The sequence below is a fragment of the Puntigrus tetrazona genome, chromosome 1 (genome assembly GCF_018831695.1).
Source record: "Puntigrus tetrazona isolate hp1 chromosome 1, ASM1883169v1, whole genome shotgun sequence".
Lineage (NCBI taxonomy): Eukaryota > Metazoa > Chordata > Actinopteri > Cypriniformes > Cyprinidae > Puntigrus > Puntigrus tetrazona.
The window spans coordinates 4,597,080-4,619,216 of NC_056699.1; the positions used below are offsets into that span (position 1 = coordinate 4,597,080).

General features: G+C 39.3%; 1 protein-coding gene across 2 annotated transcripts; it reads right to left on the reverse strand.

Annotated features, from left to right (window-relative positions):
- On the reverse strand, nt 1–21,548 carry fn1b (fibronectin 1b). Of its 2 annotated transcripts, XM_043240393.1 has the most exons (46): nt 21,211–21,548; nt 20,803–20,928; nt 20,447–20,584; nt 20,241–20,372; nt 19,725–19,862; nt 19,041–19,202; nt 18,731–18,928; nt 18,139–18,321; nt 17,747–17,923; nt 16,898–17,050; nt 16,492–16,620; nt 16,126–16,266; nt 14,695–14,807; nt 13,892–14,060; nt 13,612–13,788; nt 13,262–13,390; nt 12,920–13,009; nt 12,601–12,795; nt 11,452–11,730; nt 11,092–11,355; nt 10,899–10,993; nt 10,222–10,390; nt 9,971–10,057; nt 9,274–9,465; nt 8,174–8,452; nt 7,586–7,774; nt 7,393–7,482; nt 7,019–7,285; nt 6,817–6,933; nt 6,551–6,724; nt 5,981–6,136; nt 5,757–5,870; nt 5,320–5,616; nt 5,035–5,222; nt 4,843–4,930; nt 4,568–4,750; nt 4,164–4,253; nt 3,863–4,051; nt 3,687–3,776; nt 2,254–2,738; nt 2,023–2,161; nt 1,764–1,925; nt 1,557–1,682; nt 1,367–1,473; nt 1,152–1,241; nt 1–995 (listed from the first exon to the last, which is right to left on the reverse strand). In XM_043240393.1, exons 1-46 carry the CDS (start codon nt 21,368–21,370, stop codon nt 918–920), a joined length of 7,494 nt encoding a protein of 2,497 aa, XP_043096328.1. In that variant the 5' UTR covers nt 21,371–21,548; the 3' UTR covers nt 1–917. The 2 variants fall into 2 exon arrangements, with proteins under 2 accessions (XP_043096328.1, XP_043096339.1); XM_043240404.1 differs by lacking the exon at nt 8,174–8,452 and having other exon boundaries at nt 21,211–21,547.
- Between the last annotated feature and the right edge of the window lie 589 nt (nt 21,549–22,137).

A 22,137-nucleotide genomic window follows, 5' to 3' on the forward strand; every position in this document is an offset into this window, starting at 1 on the left:
TAATTGTCATAGATTCCATCAAGGGTTTATTTGCGTTTTTTGTGCAAGGTTTCTTTACTTTAGAACCTAGTTCCAAGAAAATTAGTTTGTCACATTTTATAAATACAATTTGTCTTGCAATATATCAGAAAGTGGGTTGAATGGTAGTGAGAACAGGTGTAGACAGTAGAACAATGAGAATCAAATGAGACAAATATTACATTCTATACAATCTAAACACTTCTGAATGAAGGGGATAAACAAAGAATTTAGAAAATGTAAATTTGTATTGGTCTAAAAACAGTGCTCTAATCAGTGAGCCATGTCGAGGAAAAAAAATGTATAAAAACATTAAGACTTGATTCTTGGTACCTCAGTGTACCCCCAGTGGTGCTCTAACATTCTTATAAAACAGTGCTTATTTTCACTACTGTGTTTCATATTTGCCTTTATATCAATTAAAAAAAGACTGAAATCCTCACAATAATGGTAAGGTAGTTTTTTGTAAATTTAATTGATTAGAAAGCTGTATATATAAAACAAATCTCTTCAATTATTAACAGAGAAAGTGCACTTCCCCGTTATAGTTTTGGTGTCAGTTTTGTCATGTAGACAAATGGTTTTAACCAACTGCAATAAAATTTGTTTTGATATTGCAGTGAATTTTAAATTGATGTATAAAAATGCTAGCAAACAAAAATGTAAAAGCCATTGAGACTCCTCAACCAATCAAAGGCTGTGAATAAATGCAGCTGTTGCTATGGCATCACAACAGCTGCTGTAAAAGCAGTAGCTGGACGGTAATGGAGACAAACAGGGAGGTAAGGCAGTATGTGATTAGTATGTTCTCATATAAAATCACATCTTTATTACATGTCCCAATGAAATGATGCATGGGGGTCGCAGAAGGTCATAGTGCACTTTGGTCAGAAATGGTTTTACTCTCTGGGTTTGGCATTGACCACAGCATCTGCAAGAAGCTCAGGTCGGAGACATTCGATAGGGCATTGAATTTTCTGGAAGAAAAAAGGGGGATATGTTATGTGATGAAAAGCAGAAATATTTATCCACACACATTCACATATATGTGATGTATATTGTCCATGCACATTTACCAAAAACATAACTCTTGCCTTTTTGAATTGTTAGCACGATTGAAAGCCGGTACTTACCATCCTGTTTCCAGTGTTTAAGCGGACGGGTTTGAGTAGGTCAGAGCTTATCTCTGCACCAGGCCTTCTGCAGTTCTCACATCTCCAGCCCTGAGGAGCAGCACACATACAATGCATTTCACTAGACTCAAGCATATGACTTAAAAAAAAAAAACCTTTGAGTTGCATTTTATTACATGTTTTGAAATTTGCTGTAAAATACTTTTTGGTCTTACCTGCTGTCCTCCATAGCATGTGCAAGTGCAGATGGCCCCTAAGTATTCTTTCTGCCACTGGTTTCCAACCTGGTACATCTTTCCGTCATCATAACATATGGAGTCATCTATAACGAAATGCAAGATTTTCAATTCCACTGATTGAAAGAAACTTGACTGTACAGCGTTTGTGTTTAGAGAAGGCACTTACGTGGCTCGCACTTGAACTCTCCTTTGCCATTGCCCAAGCAAGTGCAACTCATCAAGTGACCGTTTTCTGCCCGTCGCTCCCACTTTTCACCAATGCGGTAGTTGTTTCCATTATCATGACACCATTCTGTGTGAAAAATGATACTCATGCATTCGTACAGGATCATCTACAAGATAAAATCCACCATTTGATCTGCAAGTTACTCACTGGAAGAGTCACATCTGAAATGTCCACTTCCCAAACCCAGACATCTGCACCAGAGTTTGAAACCTGTTTCAGACATACGCTCCCATTCTCCTCCGACATCGTGGTGAGTGGCTGTGAAGGTGTCATAACATGAGTCCTTGCTAGATGAACTATCTCCTGGAACTGTTGATTTTAATGGGAGCAAAATGAAGAAATGTTAAGACGAGCATCATAGGAATGTCTATTTTTAAGCCTTTATCAAAGTTTGTTGATCCTTGACCTGTGTTTCCAGCGGTGACAATTTCCTCCAAGATTTTGTGTTTGAGGGCTCCCTTCAAGGCCTCCACAATGACATTATAAGAGGCACCAGAGGTGAGACCAATCAGGGTGGCGCTTGTAGTTGTTCCTGGGACACGCATCTGCAAAACCGAAAGAGTGAGGGGAAGGTGATACAGGAAGATTTGTGACCTTTTTCTTTTGCATTTTCTGTAAATCCTTCCTAGGTGCTCACCTGAAACATCTTCTCATCTGGGTGGGTAACGGGCTGACAGGACACCAGGTAACCAGAACTTTGCTGGTAGGGCTGCCATGCGATGGTGGTCTGGGTCTGGGCCTCCTGTGGTCTTCCAGTCTTGTCTTCTGGAAAACCAAAAGGATGGCCGTCGCCAGGCCTCTCACTAACCTGAATAATTTGAGGCACACGACCCCCATCTGGTCCCACACTAGGGATGTAGACTAGGGTCTCCCCAACTTGAGGCACATAAGGTTGGGGTCGGGGTTGGCTAGGTTGAGGGACTGTTTGATGATGGTGAGGCTGGTAGTCTCTGTTGGGTTGATTGGGCTGTTTATTGAATTCTGTGTACTCCACATGCTGCCCGTGTGCATCAGGTGAATCATGCCCAGTGGGACCCACTGCATGATTTCTGTCAGGCTCAGGCACATCCAACTTATCTGGGCCACCGTGGTGAGGCAGACCGGGCAGATCAGAGGTTAGCTCTGGGCGGGAAAAAGTTGTTAAAAGCAAAGCAGCAGGTAAAGAAGCAGCCACAGTTGCATCTACCAGCCAGTAAGGCGCTAAAGATTCAGTCAAGTAATAACAGTATTTGCTGATATCATTTTAAAGGACAGTTGGTCCAAGAAATTTCTTAAAATTCACCATTTTATTTCACACTTAAACAGTGAGGAAATTGGGCATTATATCATGTAGTTTAACAGATTGAGAGTCAAGATTCAAGTTTGTCTTCAGCTGTTTCCTGGCCATTTTGAAAGCTGTTCAAAATTTGTTCAAAATTTCAGATTCAGCTCTTTTTTAAACATCCAACATGCTATCATTGGTTAACACTGTTAATGGAAACTTTTGACTTGGATATATGGTGAAGTATTCAGTCCAAGAATACACTTCTCCTGAGAGTGAAAACATGGAACTGAAAAGTCTGGACCAGCCCTTTAAACAATTTTCAAAAATGTTGATCATAGTAGTCCAACACTTAGTTTGAATACATTAAACAGTGTAGTGGTGAGCTAGCAGTTCATCCAGCGTGGTGCATCAATTAAGCAACGTTAAATGCATTTTAACCTAATTTTGCATTTCAGTTCTGAGTGAATTTTATCATTAAAAAGCTAAGCATTAAGAAAATGTATGGCTTAGCCTTGTATACTACGGAAATGCAAGCCAGTGCATTATCAAGCTTTTATAAAAATTCATTGTAGACTAGTTCAACAAAATGTGCTGTATCTGTTTTAATTGCTACTGCAGCAGCAGCTAACATGCTTGCAAAATACTTTTCGCTAGCTTGTACCATTTAGAAACAAAGCATAAGGGAGTACACTTTATGTCTCAAGATGTGCATTAAGATCATATATTTTCATTTCTGCAATATTCAGACACTTTTATCTAAAGTGACTTACAGGAAAATCAATGTTTTTATTTGAGCAAACACTTACGAGTTGTGGCTGTGCCAACCAGTGGTGGACTTCTCTGGGTATTCAGTAGGACAAAGACCTTTATGATGTATTCTGTGCCTGGTTTCAGACCTGTTATTAAAATATTACAATATGGCTGCTTATAGTGGGTGCATAATAAATTTTACCAAAATTTATCAACATATTCTGGGTCTTACCAGTGATGGTGGCGTAGTTCTGGCCAACATTAGGGCGGGGTAAAAGCTCACGAGGCGAATCACCTGATTCTTCATAAGTGATGTAATATCCTGTAAAGTGTGTTGGAGGGGCTTGCCAGTTGAAGGAGATGGAATTGGGGGTCAGTGAGGTGAACTGGAGGTTAGTTGGGGGCGGAACAGCTGGCCGAGCTGTGACAATTATAGGACAAATAAAGATTTTAATCAGCTCATTTTTGGACAATGCATTAACATTATTACAGTATATAAATCTTCCCATACTGGCATATTTGCTTAGTTATACCTGTATTTACGGTCATTGTGAAAGGAGGGCTTCGAGTATTTCCATTTAGTGTGTACATGTTGACCACATACATAACGCCTGGCTGCAAACCTGAGGCATGGAATACATTTCTTTCAATAAACAGCAATTCTCTCAACATGTTTTAAAAAAGTCATAAAAACATTTTTTGTGTTTATCCAGACAAGATAGGATGCATGGTAACCCCACAGATTGTAAACACTAAAGATTGCTATTTTATTACTGTCAAAGTGTCTTTAAAATTTTTCGAAACTTTGAATACAATGTAAATACCATGGAGGTTTTTAATACTAGAACCAGTTTACTTTTTGAGCAAACAGCGCTAAACCATTTAGTTAAAACAGATGGGCTATAATGGGCTATTTATGCATTGTATGGTAACATACCAGTGACAACGTAGGTACGGCTGTCAGCAGGAATAGTCTGCTTGAAGGTGGGCTGGCCTCCAGTTTTGGGTGTGGCTTCAATAAGGAAACCTGTCAATGGCTCGTTATTGACAACACGCCATGTGAGAGTGAATGAAGTGTCTTTCACATCAGAGATACGGACTCGACGAGGAGGAGTTATATCTGTGGAGTTAATGAGATTAAAGTTTCCATTTAATATAAGAAAACTACTAAAAATCACTCTACTGTAAACAACATATGGGTAACCCACTTACTATCAGCTGTGGTGCATTCTCCAGTGAGAGGAGAACTGCTGTCTAAACCTCTCAGTGAATATACGTGAACCTCATAAGCAGTGGCCACCTGGAAGAAAATTAGGACAGAAATGTCACGATTCAATAAATAACTTTCTACTTTTACTTGTGCCTACAAAGATGTATTTGTAAATTACAAGAAAGACCTATTACCATAAGCCCAGGCACTAAAACTTGTGTGGAGTCTGGTGCGACGTTCATTTCTTTGGCTGGGGTATAATTGTTCTTTGGTGATACCACCACACGATAGCCAGAAAGCCTAGCATTGGGCGCTTGCCATGCCACGACAAAAGAAGATGGACTAATGTCGAAGAACTGCATATTGGTGGGAGCAGTGACAGCTGGGAAAGGTAAAGGGACAAGAATCAGGATGAATTAGAACAGGGACTCAACCCTATTATCCAACTGACAGGTCATATGAAATCAGACAGGTCATACCAGTGGGCTGCGTCTCCTCATAGGTAGTTTGCTGAATGCCCTCAAGAGTACGAACTGGGTTGCGTCCTTTCATGGGAATGACTTTAATGTTGTACATGGTTCCTGGGCGCAGACCTTGGAGAACCACACTGTTATCACGACCACTTACAGCTGGTTGGTACTCCCTCTCTCCCTCCTCTGGACTAGAGTACAGAACTCTGTAGGAGGTCACTCCTGGAACCTGTGGAACATCCCATGTCACAAGCATGGAGGTGGATTCCACATCAGAGAAGGTCAGATCTCTTGGATGCAAATTTGCTAGAGATTTGGAAGAAGAAAGTGTGTATTGAATGGCATTGCATGGTGGCTGAAGCTCAGCACTGTTAACTGGAAGGTTTAACACGATGATTTCAAATTTTAAAAAGTTAGCTAGGTTAAGAAATCTAAAAATGACTAACCTGTTGTAGCTTTCTGGACCACTGGGGTGCTCTCTCCTTCTTGGCTGAGAGCAATCACATTAATAGTATATTCCACTGTGGGCACCAAGCCACGGATGGTCATTTGGGTACGTTCTGAAAAGGCAGATACAGATTAGTTATTAACTCAAGTCCAAGTACTGGAGCAGTTATTCCAAATTAACTTCAAGGAAAATATAATGAAAAAGTAGCTAGTGATGTCTCACCAGGACCAACCAGCTCAGCGAATGTAGGACCTAGCCCACCCTTGGGCGTTCCTGTTACTCTGTAGCCTGTGATGGGACCTCTAGCTGGGCTCCAGCGGACAGTTAAGGTATTGTCTTGAATATCAGTAACATCTAAATCTGATGGGGATGGAACACCTAAGAACAAAGAAAAAATAATATAGTGACAAGAACTTTTTTGTAAGCTGATGGTCAGACACTATAATTACTTTATTTTTATTATACCTTTTGAACATTCGGTTGACTATAAGTTACTTTGCACCTACATGTCAACTAAATTTCATTACAGTATTAGTAGACTCTCTGTTTAATATTTGTTTAACTCTTTATTGTGATGATCCCCCAAAAGACATTCTACTGAGTATAAGTAACTTTGCAAAAACATGTCATCTTATTCCAACCCTAACCCTACCAGTCTTTTAATAATCTACTAACAGTATAGTTACAGTTAGGAGATGTATATATGCAATTTTACTTATAGTCAACAGAATGTGTTTAGGGGACCATCAAAATAAAATGAAACCAGATACCTTGATGAGCATGAGTACTTACTTCCACCTGCAGTTCTGTGTGTGATGATGACTGGTGTGCTGGAGGCTGGGCTATCCCCTCTGCCTGTCACAGCATACAGCGTGATGGTGTAATCGGTGTCTGGACGCAGGCCCTGGATGGTGGCAGTGGATTGTGTTCCTGGAACAGTGAACTCTCTTGGTGTATCTCTTTCACCTAGGAGTCAAGGAGAAGGAATCAGCTGCATTTACAAGTTCAAGTGAACTTGCAGAAATGAAACACAACTCCACAAAAACTCTTTGCCATACCTGTTTCACCATGTGTGATCTTGTAGTAGCGTACAGTGACTGCAGGGGCATCCCAGGAGATGGTGATGCTAGTGGGAGTGGAGGACGTCACTGCCAGGTCAGTGGGAGCATCAGAGACTACAGGAAGAAACAAGAATTGTATCATTATACCTCACAAATATAACTGAACAAATCCTTTTAAAAAAACATTTTAAATTCTTACCAGTTGCTTGAGTTCCAGTAAGTGGTAGACTCTCTTTATTGCTACTGACAGCATAAATATAAACAGTGTACTCTGTCTCAGGAGCCAGGTTAACCAGTGTGAAGTAATTTCTCGTTGGGGGAAGTCTCTCATCTTTAGCGCGCCCGCCACTGGTTGGTTGATAGCGTAGACGGTAACCTGTAATGACGGCACGTGGAGCCATCCAATGCACAGTAAATGAGTTGGTGGAGACATCAGAGAAGTCCAGATTTGTTGGGGAGTCCAATTCTATGTGGATGATGGGAACAAAATCAAATGAAAAAGTTAACAGATTAGAACAGCTAGCGGTAAAAAAACTAAGAACTGAATACCATTTTTTATAGCCAAATACATACTTGTTTTCTGAATACCAGTTACAGGTTCACTCTCTCTGTCATCGTAGACACACACTACTTTTACCAGATACTCTGTATTTGGCAGCAAGTCTGATTTGAGAAAAATCAGAATCAGCAGGTGAAATGTGTTTAGACTGTAAGATGCACATGGTTAAAATTAAGATCTTTAAATGAAGCATTAGTACACCCTTACTCTGAAGGAGGAAGTTATTGATGCCACCTCCTACATTGACTTCCTGAGTATCGTCATCATTTCTTGTTGGATGGTAGCGAATGACAAAGCGACTGATTTCAGATGGCATAACAGAAGGAGAAGTCCATGACACACGCATAGAGTCTGAGTCTACCTCAGCAAAGTTCAGGTTTGTGGGGGCTGGAATAGCTAAACAAGAGGAGATTGAGAGACAGTGAACTTCAGCATAAAAAAGAAATAGCTAAAAAAATTATTTATGATTTTCTTATTAACATGAAACAGGAATACAGTAAGTATTCAAACAATATGATTTTCCACCAAGTGGAAGTTATAATGGTGCATTCCTCAAAAATGCAAATGCAAGCATACACGTAGAAATGCATCAATATTCAGATATAAGCATATGGCTGATTCAAAAAGATGAATTGAGTTTGGCAAACAGCAAATTGTTAATAATGGCTAGCAGGACTTGTAAGAAGTGGCTTGAGAGAATAATGGATCAGCCTCTCGTTTATGTCCATATTCTCCATTCCTTTCCCTCTTCTTTTACCCCTGCCCTCTGAAATGTACCTATGTAGGATAATTCACCAGTTTGGGTTTGCTGTGTGACCACCGAGGGCACACTCTCCGCCTCATCTGTAATGGTGGACACACTGATGTCATAATTGATGCCTGGCTCCAGTCCACGAATGGTATAATAGCTGATGGAGGAGTTCACCACATCCTCCAAAATAGGAAAACTCTGGCCGGCCGTGACAACTGTAATATGGTATCCAGTGACTGCCGGGTAATTTAGCGGGGTCCATCTAATTCCGATTGTGGTATCCGTGAAATCAACAAAGCTGAGATCACCCACCTTGGGCACATCTTTAATTGGTTTACAAAGTTGCATTTATGGGAAAGGGAGAGAGAAGACAAGACACACAGAAGCAGTGACAATGACTAATTAAGACAAGCAGCAAATTACTGTTGCTTACAAATTACTCATGCCATCAGTGCTAACAAACAATTAATCATCAGAAGAGACATGCACACAACAATGGAAAATAAGAAGGCTTCTGATTTGAATTAGTCATACTACAAAAAAAGAGAAAGTACCAAGCTCTTAATTAGCAATTATTAAATTCAATATATATTTTTTCAATTCAGTAAACATTTAAAATCATAATTTAAACAGCCATGCTTGTTGAGAATTACACAATTATTTTCATGATGCACAAACAGATAAAGCAACACCAAAGACTTATTGAAAAGAAGAAATTACTGGATTTTAGTTAAAATCTTAATATATTAAATGCAACAGTCTTTGTAGATTTTTGCAGGGTTTGTGCGATGCATCTAAATGGATCAGTAGCATCTCACTAGAGACAGAGCAGGATTATGTGGTGAAATAAATATAGCTCAAAGACGGAGACTGGTTTTCGGACTGGAGACTGGTAGCAAGTTATTGTTGTGAGCCATGAGTTATCAACATTATGGCTAACTAATAGACCTGTTGACATTACTTTTGATATTTCAGTATACTTGTATACTTGTGATCAACACTTTATTATTCAGATATGCTTTAAAAGCCGCAAATTTCTGTGGATCCATAATCAGGTGATTCTCTGGATCAGTCGTGGTATATTTGATCCAGCAGAGCATGGCTTGAACTTACCTTTATTTGATGACTATAGATGGGGTCTTACCTGGTGTAACGGTGGTTGAGATAGGCTCACTTTCCAGATGGTTTTTAACAGTGTAGACACTGACATTGTATTCAACACCAGGACTGAGGTTCTCAAGGGTGCATGAGGTTTCATGTCCTCGAACACTCTCCTCTAGAGTATTTCCACGCTGCCCATTGGTTGGTGTGCATGTCACTCTGTAGCCAGTGACATCTGAGAGGGTAAAGGAGATATTACATTTATAACAATAAAATGGACAGTTAGAAAATAGTAAATGGTAAAAGGGTCCAAATATGGTATTACCATCTTATTACCATATTCATATAGCATATTATGCATCTAAGGTTCTTCAAAAAATACCATAGTATGTGTTTATATATATATATATATATATATATATATATATATATATATATATATATATATATATATATATATATATATATATATACACACACACACACACAAACACACACACACACACACAGAAATATTATGTAGATGAAAGCTTTTATTAATCATTTGACAGCACTAATAAACAGACAAAGAACACTGTAAGAAAAGTATGACTGGAAGAACAGATAATTCCTGGAAGAATTTAACCTGATTATTGTTAAGGGTCACATACACACAGCCTACACAAACAGCCAAGGTCCACCAGCATACTTCAAAGAAAGGGTGAACAAGGATAAGAAGTGGGTGTACAGTAAATATTTACCTGGACTTTTGGTGCTGCTCCATCTGACATTGAGTTCACCAGTGGCAGGATTAGACACCACATTTAGGTCAGTTGGTGGGGATAGGGCTAATGTAACAGGAAATAGGAATGAAAACCAACATTAGAGAATGTATATGGTATTTTAAGCTGTATATTACAAGGTGGAAATCTCTACATCTCATTCACGCATTTGTTTTAAAATCTTTTGGACATTGTCAGAATTATTTGAATTAGACGTATCAGTAACTTACATGTCACAGCTTTGTTTGTGATAGGGTTGCCATGCTTTCGGTTGTTTAACAAGGGTTGCAAGCTGTAGATATACTCCAATCCTGGAGTCAGACCAGAAAAGTAAATAGTGCCTTCTCCAGAGGTCACATCTCTGGGAGCCTCACCTCCTTGGCTGGGCCTCACAGACATCTGAGAGAAGGACACATATTCTTGAGATTTGAGTCTGAAAATGTTGAAGTAAAAAGTTTGTGATAACAGCTTATTATAAAATATGGTATATGGCCAAAGTTGGTTTATCAGCTTAAACAACAACTGTTCTCTAGGGCAACCTAGTGTTTCATCTATGACCATTAAATACCAACTTTGCCAGCCATTAGGGAATGAAGGCCTATGGGGAGAAGATGACTATTTGTTAATGTCTTGCTCTAGAGGCAGTGGATTCAAAACTTTATAACTTGATTAAATAAATGCTTTGTTTACAATAACAGGGATGTTTTAAGCTATGAAACTTCCAGGATGGTTTAATTGTACAAATACGTCTTATATGCCAAAAGATCAAGGTAAATTTGATTTCTCATGTCATGAGCCATTTAAAAAAAGGTAATGAATTTCCACAATTCCTGAGAACAATATGAAAAAACTCTCTACTCTTTTTACTGATTTGCACAACAAACTAATAAAGGAACGGTGTTTATACCCTGTAGCTGAATCGTGGTACTGGGGTCCAGGTAACAATGATAGCTGTATCGGTGACCTCTGTGCTGAATCGAGGAGCGTTACCTGTTGGCTGTGCTGAAGAATAAAAGCAAAAATTGGTTTTAAAATAGGCACAGGAGAGCACTATTACTCTATTGTTTCAGTTCAGGAGAAGCTGTGGTGGAGTTACACACTTGTTCTGAAAAGATTTGTGACTCCCTCGCTGAGCGTGTTCTCTTTATCTGAGTGCAGGGTGATGATGTACTCTGTGTCAGGCTGAAGGTCGGTGACCTTGTATTGAGACACATGGCCGGGGATCCTCAGCTGTTTGGGGCTGGAGCTGCCTATGCTGATGAACAGACGATAACCTGTTACCTGAGCTCTGGGGACAGACCAGAGGACCAGAGCGCTATCATCAGTGATATCAGTGAACCGCAGGTCAGTAGGAGCATCAGGCTCTGAGAAAGAAAAGTAATGAAAAGTTGACCAAGATGCTATGTATAATATAAACGTGAAGTGATCATCTCAAAAACAAACATATAAATGTCACCTACTTGTAGATTGCTCCCCAACCAAAGGTTCACTCTCCACTCCTTTGTTGATTGCATAGATATGGAAGCGGTAAAGTGTGCCAGGCTGCAGGTGTGTGAGCTCGGCGTAAGCGTTCTGCATCACGGGAAACTGAAGGGGTCTTTGGGCCCGGCCATCTGTGCTTACGGGTGCAAAGGTCACACGGTATCCTGAGACCTCATTAGGAGGACCAGTCCAGGTGATGGTGATCTTGACATCAGTAACTTCATAAAACTGCAGGTCTGTGGGTGCTTGGACCTCCTCTGTTAATGAGATGGAAAGAAAAATTACACTCTTTCTGAGTTCTACTATAAGGGGGAGGTAGGAATTATCGTGAAATGTAAACAGTTTGGGCAAGCTAGGATTAGGAGTCTACATAAGAGCAAGAGGAATAGTGATGCTTGGTTTAAAAGTACTCCTAAACATTTATTTAATTGGGAATGTCTATATCATCAATTCATGCTTTTGTGGAGTTCAAACAGTTCTCATAAGGAAGTGTATTTGGTAAAAACTCTACTGTCAAGACAAGAACAGAAAGACATACTCAAAGTTTCCCAGTGCATCCTTATAAGGCTGTTTTGGCTGAGAGAATGCACTTAATCTCCCAGCTCATTGAGAAGAGACAGAGAACTGGCAGACATCTTTACACGTGAATGAGAAACTTGGGCACTTTCACAAGTTTAGAGAGAAGTGAGCAAAAGTTGTTTGAACACCAGTACAGGCAGAAAATACTAAGTGTGAGAGAAAAAGAATTTGATGCAAACAAAGGTAAGAAACCAAGAGATGTGTCAAAAAGCTACATTGTAAAAAAAATTGACCTCCCAATTCAAAATTTTTTATTGACTCATTGCATATACATTTTTCCATTGGCCCAATTGAATTTCTGCACTGCCCTGCACACTTTTCTGTTAGGACAACTGTTGCCACAATTAAAATACAATAAATTCAATGGTTAGTGGGCCAATGGAAAAAATTCTGTCAAAGGACAGAAATCTTTTATAGTTTACAGTATAATAATAAAGCAGGAGGTACAGGCTGTAACATGCATCAACCTCTTTTTCAACGTTTCCTGTCACTTTCTATAATATCTTTTCAAATAAAAGCATTCTAAAATGGATCATCTCAACACTTACCAGGCTGTTGCTCTCCAGTGGTGCTGACCTGTAGGACCAAAGGTTTACTCTCCATGCTGTCTTCCACTGAGTAAATACTGACATTGTATGACAGGCCAGGTCGGAGGTCACCCAGTGTCACAAATGTTTGAGTCTCAGGGAGGATGAGCTCAGTACTGCTGCCCTCGACCGAAGGTGTGTACACCACACGATAGCCTGTGCAAACACATTATGTGAAATTTTTTCTACTTCACGTTCATCCATTATCTGCAGATGTAGTATAAATCCAACTTAAAAGACAATATTAATGCATGAATGTTGGTACACAAATGTTACTCACCAGTAATAGGTGCTTGGGGCTTTGACCATCTGATTGTGATGGCAGTGTCCTGTACATTCGAGACCTCATAATTAGTTGGAGCATCAGGTGCTGTGAATAAACAGATGAATTTGAATGTGCAATGCAATCTGATCATTTTAGTGGATGGATGTTAAATATGTAAAGGTAGTAAATATAGATTTGAACAAAAGAAAGGTTTATTTTGTTGTCATAACCAACCATGTCATTATGTGGCAACCCAATTTATCAACCAACAAAAAAAAGGTAATAGGTGGTAGGTAATATTCATGGCTGTTAAAGGATCTCAAAAAGTTCATTTTGGCACAGTGATGAATATCTTACCAGTGGTCTGAGTAGTTGTCAGGATGAGATTTCTGTCTCCTTCTGGATTGACTTCAAAAACTTGGACGTTGTACCTACGGCCAGGCAGAAGATCTTGAATGTTCACTGATGTAGCTGTTCTTGGGAGGTCTGTGGGGAAAAAATAAATAATTTTGAAGTCAAAAAATTTTACAAAGCCACTTTCAAATGTGAATTAATTATATTTGGACAAGATTGGTATCATAAATTTAGCTTCTTTAGTTCAGAACCTATTTTCGAGATGGAGCTTTTCATTTCGCTACAGTCCATTTGAGCATTACTGTTTCTCCTATTAATTTTTGAACAAGCTGCGTGTCTCCAACAATACTTACTAATCGCCTTTTGTGGGGCTCCTTCCTCAGTGAGTTCATATTGCACTCTAAATCCAGACACTGTCTCTGATGCAGATACCCAAGAGATGACAAAGCTGCTGGAGGTGATTTCGGTAATGGACTCTGAGGTGTCTACTATTGGCGGAGGCTGGGTGGTCTCACCCTCTGTTTTTTCAACTGCAGAAATAGGAATATGCTTGTTGAAGTTTTCATGTTTTATTTCAATAGCAAAATTTTTTAGAATTCCTAAAGAATGAACATAATAGGATAGTCTACATACGAGAGCCATAAGTGGTGGTGAAGTCAAAGCGAGTGACCTCTCTCGGTCCGTAGCGTAGAATGCTAATCAGCTGACCTTCATAGGTCAAACCAGGTTTAAGCCCTGAAATAGTGTGTGAGTTGATGTGCCCAGGAATGGTCACCTCCTTCCAGGGTGTCCGTGTGTTTTTCTGTGAACAGAAAACGTTATACACTGAAAAATATAGAAACAAAAAACCTCAGTCTTGTTCAAAGAGGTTAAACAATTCTGCTCTGAAACAGCTTGCGAAGTAACAAATAGTGGTTATTAAAAGTCTCTTCACATCTAAAATTAAGAAAATACATACTAAAGAAAGAAAGTACATACTAAAATCAACATTGGCCTCCAAAAATAAAATATTGTCCAAGCACGACTTCAGACAAATGCAAAAGCAATTTAAAACGCCCTGGCAGAAAATACAAATAAAAATCTAAAAGACTCTTTCTTTTAGTTAATTGCACAATTTTGCAACTTTCCACTGAAGTCAACGTTTCATCGCGTCAGACTGAAGAGTAAATGTGTGTTTTTAAGTTCAAGGACTGTGGCTTGTTTGTGTGTGATGAAATCTCATCCTGTGCTTTTAGCACAGACGATCATCCCTTGCAGACAGAGGTACACAAACATTCAACGGAGGGACAAAATGTCTCTCGTTCCAGGAATCTGGATTACAGTTGATTCTTTTGTATTCTTTCTTATCGCCACAAATTGTCACTAAATCTATATCACCATAAAAGCTAGCTCTGAAAATTCCTCATAAAGTGAGACTGAAAAACACAAAGACTTACGACTCTCCACTTGAGGATATATTGCGTAATGTGGGCAGACGGGGGAGCGTTCCATTGGATGGGATGGGAATTCGGCTGATTTCCGGCTTCTGTGATGATGACCCGAACAGGAGCTTTTGAGAAAAAGATCAAAATAAATTATTGTTAACTGATTAGATAGTTTCATATCATAAGGGGCATTTACTCTGCAATTGTATTTAATACAGCACTTGAGACAAAACAGATCATAAACTCACTCTGAAGGAAAGAAAATCAAAAACAGTCCATTTCATATTTGAAACCAAGTTTGGATAAGTCACCTGAAACTGCTGTCTGGCAATGTATGAAAATGGAGCAAAATTACCCCAGGTTGTTAAGTGAGGGGTGTTAAACAGTCAGAAGGATGATTGCATGGGTGCGGTGTTAAAAATCACACCCGGCCATAACATTCTGCACCCACTTTACCCTTTATTATCCCCAGGCCTTGGTTAACAGCTGCATGCAATTCAAGTCAGTGAAGTCATTCTGAACAATTCTAATGTCCCCTTCACCCGTGTCAGAAATTATATCTGCCTTTGCGGTGTCAAACCAAAATGACACCAAACGGTAAGATGGTAGCCCAGATACAAATTCACAGGGGCCCTTCAAAAGTACGACCTTTAGTATACAGTGCTGAAAACAATCATTTACAGATGGTCTGAGTGCTGCTGTTCCTTTCTGGTTCTGTGAAGGTCGTAAAAACACAGCTCACACTTTCCTCAAAAAAGGCCAAAAGCTAACAAACGGCAACCTGTCTTACATTACTACAGGCCATTTGGTTGCACATAATCGCAAATGAACAGCAGAACACAGTATTAAAAGCTATAGACGGTATTTGAGAATCACATTTGATATTTTGCACAATTGTGCCATAACCATAGACAAAAATAAAACTTTGCTCTAATGCAATGGTGCTCAAAGGCAAGATTGTCAATTAAAAACAAGTTTCTCGCGCATAATACTTTTATATGGTGCTTTCTGAAGCTAGACAGCTTGACAGTTACTTTATCTACTTTTATTATAAATAAAAGAGCAGCCTGGATATGTTGCTAAATCTATGTTCCATGCAAGAAAATAAAACATACATAAACACCTGTCCCATCTGGCTAACTTCAAACAGTTAATGTTCCCTCTGTAGGGACATGGGAAGGAGGTTGACATCTGCTACATCTGCTGAATTTCAAAGAGATTGTTGATAGTAAACGACAGATGAGAAATCCTTCAGTGGGACCATTTGAGACTTTTAAAAGAAAAACAAACATGCATAATCAACTGTTAGTCACGTTAAAAGAGGGTAATTGCGGGAAAGTGACTGTTGACAACAACAGATGTCCTGCTTCTTGCCTTTCAATTTACAGTCATTTTTAGTTCTGTTTTCTTTTCTTTTTTTTTTTAAGTAGTGAGATCTCTTACCAGTAGACTGCAGAGGTTCACAGGCCAGCTCTCCAATTCCATTACCATAGCAGGAACATCTATATGAGCTGCCTTGGATGACCTTGTTCCATGTGTCGCCAATCTGGTAGAACACCTTTGTCTCAGGTTCCTGGCACTGGTCTAAAAAAAACGAATAAGTGGTTTGTGTAGACAAAGTAAAAATAGTCTTTCTTAACAACTATTGTTTAAATTGAGTCTGTTCGATTTGAATTGAAGGAAACATGGGCCATTCATGCTGTAAAATACTTTGAACATATTAAAGGAAGGTCTGACATTTTGAGAAAAAGGTTAGAAAAAGAAAACAGAACAAAACAAAACACTGAACATTAGCGAGCTCCGGCTTACCGATGGCATCACATCTCCAGCGACCTCGGCCTTGGCCAAAGCATGTGCAGTTCATCATGTAGCCCTGGTCATGACGTTTATCGAAGGTCTCGTTAACATCATATGTTTGTCCATTCACGACACACTGGTCTGAAATAGGTAAGAATTTTTTGAAAAACTTTACGATGACTACAAGTGACAAAAAGGGAGATCTGGAAGCATGTTGCAATTTTTTATCCAATAAATGTAGGCTTGAGGAGCACAAATCCCATTGTAAATAAAATAAAGTATACATAAGTATATATATTTCATGTGTTTATTTACTATATTTCTTAATGTCATGTCATAATATGTCATGTTGAGAACTACTTTTTGAAATATCAGTGGTATATTTGTAAGATAAGTGTGTTTGAGAACATCTAATGACCTCTGAGCTGAGTGTGGGAAATGCAGTTCCACTCTCCGCGTCCGTTGCCCTGGCACGTGCAGCGCATCATGTGACCAAGCGTGTCGTGCCGTTTGTCCCACTCGTCGCCCACACGGTACATGACATCATTAATGGTGCAGACTTCCTCATGAGCTGAATTAATATGAAAGGGAATTTATGATCGCATAAAACTCAACAAAACACTTAAAACAAGCACATCTATTCTAAATGCACATAATGTTCCATGTTCATTCTGATCTCATTCTCCCTGGAACTCAGCCAGGAACTATGTCTGGTCTGGACCGGAGCCAGGTTTAAAACTCTGACAAGGGCGGACCCCATAGATCCAGTCAGCAGAGCCACAAATCAGTACCCCATTACATGGCCTTAAAAATTCCAACTCTCTTAACGGCTCTTAAATACATCTCGAGAACTCATTTGTAGGCCACTGAGTGTCATGACCTGAACACATAAATGACCAATTAAGGCCAATATAGCTATTACTGTCTATTAAACCTAACTTCAGCTGAATGCATTAAAAAGAACCAATAATTTAAACATGTAAAGACACATAGTGCTATATTGTGACTGTATAAATGGGACTTTTATGCAGCAATGTGCTGAAATCTTACAGTTCTTACAGTGTGCTAAAGTGAAATGAAGTTTTAATGTCTTTTTGGGTAACCTATTAATGTATTTACACTGTCACAAACCATTTACTCTGTTATCCATTAAGAAAATATTTCATATTGCTGTGAACAAAGCCAGTACTGCTGTAGGGAAACTGTTTAGTACAACTTTGTAATTTCTAAAGGGAAAAAAAGTTGACAAACAATTATACATGCTCACCAGCCATGGGACAGAATCCGTATTTCCGTTCTGAATCATAGTCAGTAGTGGTACCACACCACTTCATGCCATCGCGACGGCCGTCAGATGTGCAGTCTGTGTAGTTGCGTCCATTATACTTGAAGGGAAACTGGCACAGAGCACCATTTGAGTTTCCTCCACGAGTTGTCACGAGCTCTGAAAGTGTCAGACAAATCTTGATATTATACATTAATCTGTAAAAAATATATTGTATGTAAGTTTCAACCAAGGCCTTGTCCCTTCGTCGCCCCTTTTACCAAGAAGACCATGCATTGTGGCTATACTGTAACATAAACTCGGCAGTTTTTAAACTCTGGTTTATGTCAATGTATTCCGGATACATAGAGAAAGAGGTTTTGAGATGCACTTACGGTTCTTTCGTGTACAGAATGAGTACATGCGGTCGCTATCATAGTCAGATGTTGTACTGCACCATAACTGTCCATCTGGTCGGCCCTCAGAGATGCAAGAGTAGTGGGTGTTCCCACTAAAAACAAATGGGAACACACATGGCTGGCCACGGGAGTTGCCACCGTAAACAAAGGACTGTCCATCTGTGTAAATTAAGGAGAGGACAACTTTAATAATGGCACTGGGGTACTTTGAATATTCAAAATGAGGGGTTCACGTCATGCCAACATTTAAAAACGTGTGTACTCATTTGGGAGATGACCACTTTGCACCAAAACAGTTTGTTTTAGGCCTTTTTTCTGTAGCTCAAATAGCGGAGAATGGCATAACTGGGTTTGATTCTCAGGAAATGCATAAACTGGTAAAAAATAAATTGTATGCGATGTAATTCACTTTGGATCACGCATCTTGCAAATGCAAAAACGTTTTTGACTTTTTATGTATGCATGTATGTAACAAATGGGTGAGAAATAATTTAATTAGGGGTTGTCAGTTGCATGCCCTTCAATTTTCTTGAATTCTTTAAACACAGTATAAATAGGTTAAGGTCACCTTGCTCCTCGCAGCTGATTCCTCCTCCTACACAAGTGCAAAGCATCTCCTTGCTGCCCTGACTTCTGATCCAGCTCATGCCATTGGAATAGTACACATCAGAATCAGTTTTACAGTTTCCCTCCTCGAGAAGTTCAGCTATGACATTGACTTGGTCTATCATTGGTGAAACTCTTTGTGTTGTGGAAGAGCCAGAACCTAGTCGCAGAGACAACAAAGACAAACTGTTGAAGCTTAGAGAATGGAATTAAATTGGAAATTAAATAATGCAATAACACATTTCCATCTATACACGATTTTGTACACGTACCAATGGCGGGTGTTGCATGGGAAGCAGCATGTCTGTCACACTTCCATTCTCCACGACCGTTGCCTGTGCAAAGACACTGCAGGGTGTTTCCATTGGAGTCAGTTTTGGTCCAGGTCTCACCAATACGGTAGGATGTTCTAGTGTCCTGGTCATTGCAGCGGTCTGAAATAGACAATAAAATAAGTTAATGTGACAGAAGGCACATTGCAAATATGGAAAAGCCTCTCACTGGGATAAATTCACATTCACTCAACCCTTTTCCCCCACTTTAGCTTGGCACGAGCTTGTTTAGGAAACACCTCCGCACCGTCACACCTCAATAGGCTGTCTTCATTTATGACCATGATGAAGTGTTTTCCGACACTTTCCATGCAGAGAAAGTGAGATCGTAATAGTGTTTGTTCACCCACTCTACTTCTTTCACTGCAAGACTTCAGCTTCAATAGCCCTGGAAAGTGCACACTGTAATTTTCCTTGTGCATGCTCCCATACCGCTATAGCTTGCATCTCTAAGGAGCTCTAGTAATTATGTAATAAGGGTGAGCCACGCAAATAACTACAAAGTCATGAAAGTAGAAATGGAATATTTCTGTTTTGGAGAAAAAACATGACCTTAGCAATAAGAAGGCGTCTACTGAGCAATAAACATTAGTAATGACATGCAATATTGAAACAAACTCTTACTTCTGGAGGTGCAGGTGATGCGTCCGTTGCCCTCTCCCAGACAGGTGCAGTCTACTATCATCCATCCTTGATAGGGCTTCTGCCATGTCTGACCAACCACATATGAAGATCCTAGCGAGTCATCATAGCAACGCTCCGCTGTGAAAATACAGTACATTGAGCATCTTGTTCTTTCCACTTGGGTGTGGCACGCCTAATTTCCGAAAGGGTCAATGCGTAATTACATCTCAGTGCTCATACAAACATGACCAACCAAGCAACAGAGAAACAACAAACAAATAACAAAGTAAATAAATACATATATACATACAAAAATATATATGCCTAACATTTTAGAAGAAATGAAAAAAGTAATTTTTTTTTACATTTAGTATTTTTTAAATCTTTAAATAGTTATAACTGCACTGTAACTGTTTGCAAATCTCTTATTTATACAGATTTACATGAATATCAATTAGTCTGCAGAATGTCTGCAAAGACAACTGTACAGTAGTCTAAAGGTAAACACTGACTCACCAACTGGTTTACAAGTCCACTCTCCCTTTCCATTGCCAAGGCACACGCATTCAAGCATGTAGTCCCCGGTGTCGTGTGGTCGTGTCCAGGTGTCTCCAATTCTGTAGGAATTTCCTCCTTCATGGCAACGATCTGCAAGCAAGACAAAGGGATGGTTTAATAATGGAGATTTTTTTATCTTTATTTATTTTAATTCTCGGACTTACTTGCGATGGTGCAACTAATTTTGCCTTTGCCAGACCCAATGCAGGTACAGTCCCATATCATGCCGTCCTTCGGTCGCTCGTAAGTCTCTCCGACTCGGTAGGAGCGCGCATTGAATTTGTCATAACACGTCTCCTCGGCTGCAGTTGACAAAAAAAAAAAAACAAAAGCAGATAATACCATGTATATATCCCCACCCACACCATAATGCAAGTGCATCGCCTAAATAAATCTTACCATTAAATACAGAAAAGGCGCGCGCAGACGTGCGTAATTGCGCGTTCTAATTGCGGCTAAATGCAAAGTAAACAATCTCAGAAGATTACAATAAAAAGCTCTGAATGATAAAAACGCTTACCTGCAGGTTTGGATTTACACTTGACCCCCGCAGTCCCCTCACAAGTGCAGATGAGAGTGCTGTCCATGTACTGACGCTCCCATTGATCGTTCTTTCTATAAAACCGACCGTTGTCGTTGCAGCCACCTAAAGTTTAAAATGCTTTTAACAAACTTCCTTTTTTTCTTGTACAGTGGTCTCATTTATAACACTTTATCTTAAACACCAATTAACTAACATATTGGCTGTTTATTAGTACTTAAAAAGCCTTGGTAGTGTTCCACATCCCATAAGCTTTTAAATGTAACATCTACCTTAAATATTAATGAGCAGCAAAGTATGTGTTTACTCAGGCAAAAATGTAGTTAATAATTAGTTAAAAGTGAAAATTGTAACGACGTATTGTAATAAATAAATTGGTGAACTTACTTTCATGGATTGCTAAACTCCTGGCTTCCTCGTAGACCGGGTCCAGGCGGATTTGTTGCTGCGTTTGTCTTTTACTTTTCCCTGCAGATTGTGGCATGCAGTGGACAGATCCCCCGATGCACAGCAGGAGCAGGAGCCTCTTTACTGAGATACGGGTCATTTTCACCCGCAGCGGAGATCAAGCGTGTCAGTGTGCGGTGTTTTCTGTTGCGCACTAAGGAGGGAGGCGCGGAGAGAGGTTCGCGGAGGCTGACTGTCTTTGCGCACGGTTGTATTTGAACTGCCTTCCCCTGATTGTACCGAACCTCCGCCGTCCAGCTGATGTGGGACGAGTGCTCTTTTAAAGGGGGATTTTATACGGGCCAGTGTGGAGAGAGAGAGTGAGGGAAAGAGAGAGAGAGAGTTTGGGGACTTGAGGGGAGGGATCTTACCCTCTCCGGTCTCTGCGTCAGTGTCGGGAAATTTGGCACAAGGCAAGCATCACCTGCACAGTCATGAACCCGCAGGTAACTGTCATCTAGAGTTCACACTATTCAGATCTATCTATCTATCTATCTATCTATCTATCTATCTATCTATCTATCTATCTATCTATCTATCTATCTTTATTTTATTTTTATTATAATATTAATATATAAATTAATATATACATCTTATATATTTTAATATAATCCTGTCTAATATATATTTTAACCAAATGCAAATGAAATGAAAGCAATAAAATATTCATAATAATAAATATTATCAACATATAAATTTTTAATACTTTCAATATTCAATAATATATTTATTTTAAATATCTTAGTTCTACATTTATATGTTATAGATGCTTTATGCATTTTTTCTGTTACAATTATATAATATACAGAATTATATACATTATATAACTATGTTATTAATATTTTTTTCTCAAATATCAGAGCAGTA